The sequence below is a fragment of the Pezoporus wallicus genome, unplaced genomic scaffold (genome assembly GCF_028554395.1).
Source record: "Pezoporus wallicus isolate ANWC-B61680 ecotype Strahan unplaced genomic scaffold, APGP_CSIRO_Pwel_v1 contig_9472, whole genome shotgun sequence".
Lineage (NCBI taxonomy): Eukaryota > Metazoa > Chordata > Aves > Psittaciformes > Psittacidae > Pezoporus > Pezoporus wallicus.
The window spans coordinates 1-10,498 of NW_026635467.1; the positions used below are offsets into that span (position 1 = coordinate 1).

Here is a 10,498-nt window from a genome sequence, read left to right on the forward strand (position 1 = left end):
GCCTATAATGACCCTACATATAACCCTATATATAACCCCACGTACAACCCTATGGAAACCCTATAGATAACCCTATGGAAACCCCTATGGGTGACCCTGTCCATGGGTGATCCTGCTGGTGACTGTACCCTATAGACACTGCTATAGGGCACGGCTAGAGGGACCAGCCATAGGGACCATCTCCATAGGTACCACTGCGGGTGTAGGCACCCTGTGGGCCCTTCTATAGGTCTGGATGTAGGTACAGCTATAGGTACAGGTGTAGGTACTGCTATAGGTACAGCTGTAGGGACTGCTATAGGTCCCTCTATGGGTTACTCTATGGGTCTCTATAGGTCCCTCTATGGGTCCCTATGGGTCTCTACAGGTCCCTCTATGGGTCCCTATGGGTCTTTATAGGTCTCTATGGGTCTCTACAGGTCCTCTATGGGTCCCTATGGGTCTCTACAGGTCCTCTATGGGTCTCTATAGGTCTCTACAGGTCCTCTATGGGTCCCTATGGGTCTCTACAGGTCCTCTATGAGTCTCTATAGGTCTCTACAGGTCCCTCTATGGGTCCCTATGGGTCTTTATAGGTCTCTATGGGTCTCTACAGGTCCTCTATGGGTCCCTATGGGTCTCTACAGGTCCTCTATGGGTCTCTATGGGTCTCTATAGGTCCCTCTATGGGTCCCTCCACGGGGCTCCCCCCCCACCCCGCGTGTCCCAGCCTCGCTCCCGCCGCCCCTTTGGCCCCGCCCCCGGGCGCCACGCGCCGGGCCCGGCTCAGCCAATGGCGTGGCGCGGCCGCGGCCAGAGCCGCAGCTGCCATGGAGACAGGCGGGGGGCGTGGCCAAAGGGGCGTGGCCACGCCCACCGTGGCGGGAAAAGGGGGGTGGGGTGGGCGGGGATATGGCGGGAGATGAGGGAACACGTGGGGAGAGAGGGATATGGGGGGGGCCACAGGAGACATGGGGGGCACGGGGGGATATGGGGGCACATAGGGGGATATGGGGGGCGCAGGAGATATGGGGGGCACATGGGGGGCACGTGGAGATGTGGGGCGGAACACACGGACCCCATGGTGGGCCCCACCGTGTCGTTCCCCCCCCCCTCCATTGCCCTTTTAATGCCGTCTCCCAGCCCGTACCGGAAGCGGAAGTGTCTGTGACGTGAGGGGCAGAGGGGCGGGTACAACCGGTGCGAGCGGATCGCGGCCCGGTCCCGGTCCCGGTCCCATGGTGAGGCCGGGACCGCGCTCGGGGGGCTTCGGGTGGTTCCGGACGGGCTCGGGTGGCTCCGGTTTGGGCTCGGGTAGCTCCGGTTCGGGCTCGGGTGGTTCCGGACGAGCTCGGGTGGCTCCGGTTTGGGCTCGGGTGGCTCCGGTTTGGGCTCGGGTGGCTCCGGTTCGGGCTCGGGTGGCCCCGGTTCGGGCTCGGGTGGCCCCGGTTCGGGGTCAGGTGGCTCCGGTTCGGGCTCGGTTGGCTCCGGTTCGGGCTCGGGTGGCTCCGGTCTGGGCTCGGGTGGTTCCGGTTCGGGCTCGGGTGGCTCCGGTTTGGGCTCGGGTGGCTCCGGTTTGGGCTCGGGTGGCTCCGGTTTAGACTCGAGTGGCTCCGTTTTGGGTTCGGTGACCCCGGTTTGGGCTCGGGTGGCTCCGGTTTGAGCTCGGGTGGCTCCGTTTTGGGCTCGGGTGGTTCCGGACGGGCTCGGGTGGCTCCGGTTTAGATTCGAGTGGCTCCGTTTTGGGTTCGGTGACCCCGGTTTGGGCTCGGGTGGCTCCGGTTTGGGCTCGAGAGGCTCCGCACCGGCTGAGGTGGCTCCGGTTTGGGTTCAGGTGGCTCCGGTTTGGGCTCGAGAGGCTCCGCACCGGCTGAGGTGGCTCCGGTTTAGACTTGAATGGCTCCGATTTGGGCTCGGGTGGCTCCGATTTGGGCTCGGGTGGCTCCGATTTGGGCTCGGTTGGCTCCGGTTCGGGCTCGGGTGGCTCCGGTCTGGGCTCGGGTGGTTCCGGTTCGGGCTCGGGTGGCTCCGGTTTGGGCTCGGGTGGCTCCGGTTTGGGCTCGGGTGGCTCCGGTTTGGGCTCGGGTGGCTCCGGTTTAGACTCGAGTGGCTCCGTTTTGGGTTCGGTGACCCCGGTTTGGGCTCGGGTGGCTCCGGTTTGAGCTCGGGTGGCTCCGTTTTGGGCTCGGGTGGTTCCGGACGGGCTCGGGTGGCTCCGGTTTAGATTCGAGTGGCTCCGTTTTGGGTTCGGTGACCCCGGTTTGGGCTCGGGTGGCTCCGGTTTTTGAGGCTCCGCACCGGCTGAGGTGGCTCCGGTTTAGACTTGAATGGCTCCGATTTGGGCTCGGGTGGCTCCGATTTGGGCTCGGGTGGCTCCGGTTTGGGTTCAGGTGGCTCCGGTTTGGGCTCGGGTGGCTCCGGTTTGGGCTCGAGAGGCTCCGCACTGGCTGAGGTGGCTCCGGTTTAGACTCGAATGGCTCCGTTTTGGGCTCGGGTGGCTCCGGTTTGGGCTCGGGTGGCTCCGGTTTGGGCTCGGGTGGCTCCGGTTTGGGCTCGGGTGGCTCCGGTTTGAGTTCAGGTGGCTCCGGTTTGGGCTCGGGTGGCTCCGTTTTGGGCTCGGGTGGCTCCGTTTTGTGCTCGGGTGGCTCCGTTTTGGGCTCGGGTGGCTCCGGTTTGGGCTCGGGTGGCTCCGTTTTGGGCTCGGGTGGCTCCGGTTTGGGCTCGGGTGGCTCCGGTTTGGGCTCGGGTGGCTCCGGTTTGGGCTCGGGAGGCTCCGCACCGGCTGAGGTGGCTCCGGTTTGAGTTCGCGTGGCTCCAGTTTGGGCTCCAGTTGCTCCGTTTTGGGTTCAGGTGGCTCCGTTTTGTGCTCGGGAGGCTCCAGTTTGGGCTCGGGTGACCCCGGTTTGGACTCGGGTGGCCCCGAACCGGCTCCGGTTGCTCCGTTCCCCGCTCTCACCCCGCTCCGTTGCCGTCAGGCGGCGGCGCTGGACCTGCGCTCCAAGGAGGAGAAGGATGCGGAGCTGGACCGGCGCATCGCGGCGCTGCGCAGGAAGAACGAGGCCATCATCCGGCGCTACCAGGTGCGGGGGGGGTCCCTGCTTGGGATGGGTTTAACCCCCCCTCAATGAGGGCTTTTCCAGCCTCGCTTTCCATGGATCCATGCAGGGATTCCATGGATCCCTGGCTCCAGGCGGGCAGGGCTCCATGGGGTACCAGGAGGGCATCAATGGGTTTGGTTCCGTGCTGCACCTCCCCAAAACTCACCTAGGAATGTGGTTGGGGGGGGGGGGGTGTTATCCTGATGCATCCCTGCTTCCCAAATCATCCTTGCATCCCAACTCATCTACTGCATCCCAACTTCATCCCTGCGTCCCACCCCATTCCCTGCATCCCACCTGAATCTCGCCTCATCCCTGCTTCCCACCTTCGTCCCTGCATCCCAACTTCATCCCTGCATCCCACCTGCATGCTTGCATCCCAAATCATCCCTGCATCCCAAATAATCCCTGCATCCTGCTTCATGCTTGCATGCCACCTTCATGCTTTCATCCCACCTGTATCCTGTCTGCATCCCAAATCATCCCTGCATCCCACATTTATCCTTGCATCCTTCCTTCATCCCTCTATCCCACCTGCATCCCACCTTCATCCCTGCATCCCACCTGCATCCCGTCTCATCCCTGCATCCCGTCTCATCCCTGCATCCCGTCTCATCCCTGCATCCCTCCTTCATCCCACCTCATCCCTGAATCCCACCTTCATCCCTGAATCCTTCCTTCATCCCTGTATCCCACCTGCATCCCGTCTCATCCCTGCATCCCACCTTCATCCCTGCATCCCTCCTTCATCTCTGCATCCCACCTGCATCCCTCCTTCATCCCTGTATCCCACCTTCATCCCACCTGCATCCACCTTCATCCTTGCATCCCTCCTTCATCCCTGTATCCCACCTTCATCCCACCTGCATCCACCTTCATCCTTGCATCCCACCTGCATCCCTCCTTCATCCCTGCATCCCACCTGCATCCCACCTTCATCCCTGCATCCCTCCTTCATCTCTGCATCCCACCTGCATCCCTCCTTCATCCCTGTATCCCACCTTCATCCCACTTCATCCTTGCATCCCACCAGGAGATCGAGGAGGACCGGAAGAAGGCCGAGCAGGAGGGGGTGGCCGTGACCACCCTGCGCCGAGCACGGGACCCCCCCTCTGCCCCCCAGGTCAGTCGAGGACATTGGGGACCCCCAAAGGCAAGGGGGGGGGGGGATGTCCCCATTGGGGTCCCTCTGACCCCCCCCCCCCCCAATGCCCCCGGTGCAGGAGCAGCGCCCGGGCAAGGAGAAGAAGGCACCGGGGGGGCCCCGGCTCGGCCGCGGCTCCGGACCCCGTCCCAGCGCCCGCCCCCCCCCTCGGGGGGACCCCCCCGGGGACCCCACTTTGGAAGGGGCCGGTCCCAGCCCTGGGGACTGGAAGCAGCGGGGCCGGGGCCTGGGCAAAGGGGGGCGAGGGGGGGGCCAGGCCCCAGCCAGGCCTCCAAGGTGAGTGCTGGGGGGGGGGGGGGGGGCAGGGTTTTGGGTAAAAACGGGGGGTTTGGGGTGTTTCTGGTTGGATTTAGGGGGTAAAAATGGGGGTTTTGGGGTGTTTCTGTTTGCATTTTGGGGTGCAAAGGGTGGGGTTTGGTTTAAAAGGGGTGTTTGGGGGTGTTTCTGGTTGGATTTTGGGGTAAAAAGGGGGTTTTGGGTGTTTCTGGTTGGGTTTTGGGGTGAAAAGGGAGGGGTTTGGGGTGTTTCTGGTTGGGTTTTGGGGTGCAAAGGGAGGATTTGGGTGTAAAAAGGGGGGGTTGGGTAAAAAGGGTTTGGGGTGTTTCTGGTTGGGTTTTGGGGTGAAAAGGGAGAGTTTTGGGGTGTTTCTGGGTGGGTTTAGGGGGTAAAAATGGGGGTTTTGGGGTGTTTCTATTTGCATTTTGGGGTGCAAAGGGAGGGGTTTGGTTTAAAAGGGGTGTTTGGGGGTGTTTCTGGTTGGGTTTTGGGGTAAAAAGGGGGTTTTGGGTGTTTCTGGTTGGGTTTTGGGGTGAAAAGGGAGGGGTTTGGTGTGTTTCTGGTTGGGTTTTGGGGTGAAAAGGGAGGATTTTGGGGTGCAAAGGGGTTGGGTAAAAAAGGTTTGGGGTGTTTCTGGTTGGGTTTTGGGGTGAAAAGGGAGGGTTTTGGGGTGGTTCTGGTTGGATTTTGGGGTGCAAAGGGAGGGGTTGGGGGTAAAAAGGGGGGCTTTTGGGGTGTTTCTGGTTGGATTTAGGGGGTAAAAATGGGGGTTTTGGGGTGTTTCTGTTTGCATTTTGGGGTGCAAAGGGAGGGGTTTGGTTTAAAAGGGGTGTTTGGGGGTGTTTCTGGTTGGGTTTTGGCGTAAGAATGGGGCTTTCGGGGTGAAAAGGGAGGGGTTTTGGGTGTTTCTGGATGGGTTTTGGGGTACAAAGGGAGGTTTTGGGTGTTTCTGGATGGGCTTTGGGGTACAAAGGGGCTTTTGGGGGTGATTTTGGGGTACAAAGGGGGTTTCGTGCCCCCCCCACCCCCCCAGTGGGAGCTGCGCCGGCGCCAGAACATCGAGCGCATGAACGAGGAGATGGAGAAGATCGCGGAGTACGAGCGGAGCCAGAGGGTATGGGGGGGCCCCCCTTCTGCCCCCCCTTCTGCCCCCCCTTCTGCCCCCCCTTCTGCCCCCCCTTCTCCCCCCTCTTCTCGCCCCCATTAACTCCCTATTACCCCCCTTCTCCCCCCCCTTCTCCCCCCCCTTCTCCCCCCCCTTCTCCCCCCCCTTCTCCCCCCCCTTCTCCCCCCCCATTCCCCCCCCCTTTTCCCCTCCTTCTTCCCTCTTATCCCCCCCCACTCTCCCCCCACTCTCTCCCCCTTGAACCCCCTCTTTTCCCCCCACTCTCCCCCCCCACTCTCCCCCCCCACTCTCCCCCCCCCTCCCCCACTCTCTCCCCCCCTTCTCCCCCCCCACTCTCCCCCCCCATTCTCCCCCCCCATCACCCCCCTTTCCCCCCATTAACTCCCTTTTACCTGCATTCTTCCCTCTTATCACCCCCCATTCTCCCCCCTGTTCTCCCCCCATTAACCCCCCTTTTCCCCTCACTCTTCTCTCTCATCCCCCCCCTTCTCCCCCCCATTAACCCCCTCCTTTTCCCCCATTGTCCCCCCCCATCTCCCCCCGTTTCCCCCCCCCCAGGACGGGCTCCCAGACAAGAACCCAGTGCGGAATTTCCTGGACGATCCGCGCCGCTCGGGCCCATCCCAAGATTCCGACCGCCGGGATGGGAGCCGCCGCCACGGCCGCAACTGGGGGGGCCCGGACTTCGACAAGGTCAAAACCGGCCTGGACCGGACGTGGCCGAGCCCCGTACGTGGCTCCCCATCCCCATTCATCCCCATTCCGTGGGCTCTTCCCATGGGATCCGAGCCTGTTTTCCCCCAACCCCATCCCCAGGGCCGCCATGGGGGAGCCGGGGACATGACGTTGTCCATGACGGGCCGGGAACGCGCCGAGTACCTGCGCTGGAAGCAGGAACGGGAACGCATTGACCGGGAACGGGTGGCGCGGCACCGCAAGCCCGGCGGGCAATGGCGGCGGGAGTGGGATGCCGAGAAGTCGGAGAGCATGTAGGGAATGGGGTGGGGCCGCGGGCACCCATCTCCCATTGACACCCATGGCCATTGGCACCCATCTCCCATTGGCACCCATGGCCATTGGCACCCATCTCCCAATGGCACCCATGGCCATTGGCACCCATCTCCCAATGGCACCCATCTCCCATTAGCACCCATGGCCATGGGCATCCATCTCCCATTGACACCCTTGGCCATGGGCATCCATCTCCCATTGACACCCTTGGCCATGGGCATCCATCTCCCATTGACACCCTTGGCCATGGGCATCCATCTCCCATTGGCACCCATGGCCATGGGCATCCATCTGCAATTGGCACCTGTGGCCATCGGCATCTCTCCCATTGGCACCCATGGCCATCGGCATCCATCTCCCATTGACACCCATGGCCATGGGCATCCATCTGCAATTGGCACCCGTGGCCATCGGCATCTCTCCCATTGGCACCCATGGCCATGGGCATCCATCTCCCATTGGCACCCATGGCCATGGGCATCCATCTCCCATTGGCACCCATGGCCATGGGCATCCATCTGCTATTGGCACCCATGGCCATCGGCATCTCTCCCATTGGCACCCATGGCCATCGGCATCCATCTCCCATTGGCACCCATGGCCATTGGCACCAATCTCCCATTGGCACCCATGGCCATGGGCATCCATCTCCCATTGGCACCCATGGCCATCGGCACCAGTCTCCCATTGGTACCCATGGCCCTTGTCACCCATCTCCCAATGGCACCCTTGACCATTGGCATCCATCTCCCATTGACACCCATGACCCTTGTCACCCATCTCCCATTGACACCCATGGCTATCAGCACCCATCTCCCATTGGCACCCATGGCCATTGTCACCCATCTCCCATTGGCACCCATGGCCATTGTCACCCGTAGCCACTGGCACCCATTCCCCACTGGCACCCATTCCCCATTGTCTCCCATTCCCCATTGTCTCCCATTCCCCATTGTCACTGTGTCCTGGTTCAATTCCAGGTTCCTGGAAGGCTCCGCGGCCGCCCCATCCTGGGATTCGGGATCTAGGGATGAGCTCCAGCGCCCAGCACCCAAACCCCCCACCCTGGCTGAATTCCTGCCCCAGCAGAAGCCCCGGGGCCGGGGCCTGGGGGCCAAGTCCTACAGGTCCAGTGGGTCCCAGGGCAGGGAAGGGGGGGGGGATCCATTCCCTATGGAGTCTCCCAGCGGCTGGAATCTCGCCCTGCAGCATGCACGACAACCGATGGGAGGAGAAGGAGCCGGCAGAAGCACCTGCAACCGAGAGCTGGGAGGTGAAGCAATGGGGCTCAGAGCATCCCAGTGCCCCCCATCCCCGTATCCTGGTACCTTGGTACCCCCCATCCCCGTATCCCGGTGCCCTGGTACCCCCCATCCCTGTATCCTGGTACCCTGCATCCCTGTATCTCGGTGCCGTGGTACCCCCCATCCCTGTATCCTGGTGCCGTGGTACACCCCCATCCCTGTATCCTGGTACCCTGCATCCCTGTATCCCGGTGCCGTGGTACCCCCCATCCCTGTATCCCGGTGCCGTGGTACCCTGCATCCCTGTATCCCGGTGCCCTGGTACCCCCCCATCCCTGTATCCCAGTGCTCTGGTACCCCCATCCCCGTATCCCAGTGCCCTGGTACCCCCCATCCCTGTATCCCGGTGCCGTGGTGCCCCCCATCCCTAGATCCCAGTGCCCTGGTAGCCCCCATCCCTGTACCCTGATACCCCCAACCCCAGTGTCCCCCATCCTGGTACCCCAATACCCTTCATCCCGGTGCCCCACATCCCAGTATCCTGGTGCTCTGGTAACCCCATCCCTGTACCCTCCTTCCTGGTGTCCCAAACCTCCTATCCCAGTACCTCCATCCCTGTATCCCAGTGTCCCAGCATCCCCCATCCCTGTGTCCTGGTACCCCCCACCCCGATACCCCTCTGATACCCCCCTTTTCGATGCCCATAGACAGAGGAGACACCAACCAGGACCCCCCTGGACCCCCCCCATTCCCTGAGCCAGGAGGAAGAGGAGGAGGAGGAGGAGGAAGAGCAATGGGAGGATGTGAGCGAAGAGGATGAGGATGAGGAAGATGGCAGCGAGGAGGAAGAGGAAGAGGAGGAGGATGCAGGCACCACAGAGCCACTGAGCAAGGAGGAACCCCCCTCCAGTGCGTCCCTATCCCTAAGGAGGGGGCACCAGATAAGGGGGGACAAGGGAGCTTCACCCTGGTTCCCCCCCCCATTCTATAGGGCTGAGCCCCCTGGAGCCCCCCCCGAGGGATGAAGCAAGGCCCAATGCGGAGCAGGAGGAGGAGGATGGGATGAGAGGTGCTGGGAGGGGGGGGGGTGTCCCAGAGATAAAGGGGGACCCCCGGAACTAAATGGGGACCTTGGAGCTAAAGGGGGGACCTGGAGCTAAAGGGTGGGGGGGGTCCTGAAGCTAAAGGGGGGGTCCTGGAGCCAAAGGGGGGACCTGGAGCTAAAGGGGGGGTCCTGGAGCTAAAGGGGGGACCTGGAGCTAAAGGGTGGGGGGGGTCCTGAAGCTAAAGGGGGGGTCCTGGAGCCAAAGGGGGGACCTGGAGCTAAAGGGGGGGTCCTGGAGCCAAAGGGGGGTCCTGGAGCTAAAGGGGGGTCCTGGAGCTAAAGGGCGTGTCCTGGAGCTAAAGGGGGGGGAGCTAAAGGAGGGCCTGGAGCTAAAGGGGGGTCCTGGAGAGAAAGGGGGGTCAAGGAGCTAAACGGGGGGACCATGGCCGAAAGGGGGGACCTGGAGCTAAAGGGTGGGGAGGGTCCTGAAGCTAAAGGGGGTCCTGGAGCCAAAGGGGGACCTGGAGCTAAAGGGGGTCCTGGAGCCAAAGGGGGACCTGGAGCTAAAGGGGGGTCCTGGAGCTAAAGGGGGACCTGGAGCTAAAGGGGGTCCTGGAGCTAAAGGGGTGTCCTGGAGCTAAAGGGGGGACCTGGAGCTAAAGGGGGGTCCTGGAGATAAAGGGGGGTCCTGGAGCTAAAGGGGGGGACCTGGGGCCCTGGAGCTAAAGGAGCTAAAGGGGTGTCCTGGAGCTAAAGGGGGGGGACCTGGAGCCAAAGGGGGAACCTGGAGCTAAAGGGGGGTCCTGGAGCCAAAGGGGGGGACCTGGAGCTAAAGGGGGGACCTGGAGCTAAAGGGGGGCTGGAGCTAAAGGGGGGTTCAGGAACTAAAGGGGGTTCAGGAACTAAAGGGGGACCTGGAGCTAAAGGGGGGACCTGGAGCTAAAGGGGGGTCCTGGAGCTAAAGGGGGGGACCCAGAGCTCAAGGGAGGGACCGGGCTCTGCCGCGGTCTCCATGGCCGGGCTGGGGTGGATCCGGTCCCGATCCCGATCCCGGTCCCTTCGCCGTTTCCCTGCCGCAGGCTCCGCGGACGCGGCTCCGGGCTCCGTGGAGATCACGGGCTTCCACCGGGTGCGTTTCCGTAGGCGCTCGTAGCGGGGCCGGGGCTCGCTGCGGCCGCTTCGCCTCCGGCTCCCGGTATTTCCCTGCCTTCCCGGGCTGCTTCCCAAGGGATGGGGATGGGGATGGGAGAAGGGTTGGGAAAGCGGGGCTGGAGCGGGACCGCCCCGCAGCGCCCGTGGGGATGGGGATGGGGTCGGGATCAGCAGCGCCTTCTCATGAGCTTTCTTCTTCTCTTTCCCTTTCTCCTTCTCCTCTTTCCCTTTTTTCTCCTCTTTCCCTTTTTTCTCCTCTTTCCCTTTCCCTTTCCCCTTTCCCTTTCCCCTTTCCCTTTCCCCTTTCCCCTTTCCCCTTTCCCCTTTCCCCTTTCCCCTTTCCCCTTTCCCCTTTCCCCTTTCCCCTTTCCCCTTTCCCCTTTCCCCTTTCCCCTTTCCCTT

General features: G+C 62.6%; 1 protein-coding gene across 1 annotated transcript; it reads left to right on the plus strand.

Annotated features, from left to right (window-relative positions):
• Positions 1 to 1,217: 1,217 nt before the first annotated feature.
• LOC130607254 (coiled-coil domain-containing protein 9-like) lies at positions 1,218 to 10,123 on the plus strand. The gene is given in 13 exon segments (XM_057424210.1): positions 1,218 to 1,281; positions 2,830 to 3,059; positions 4,111 to 4,200; positions 4,301 to 4,475; positions 4,478 to 4,518; positions 5,552 to 5,632; positions 6,203 to 6,373; positions 6,461 to 6,633; positions 7,636 to 7,782; positions 7,865 to 7,928; positions 8,607 to 8,808; positions 8,891 to 8,968; positions 10,024 to 10,123. Coding segments are annotated over 13 exon segments (1,590 nt in total). The 3' UTR covers positions 10,098 to 10,123.
• The last annotated feature ends 375 nt before the right edge of the window (positions 10,124 to 10,498 follow it).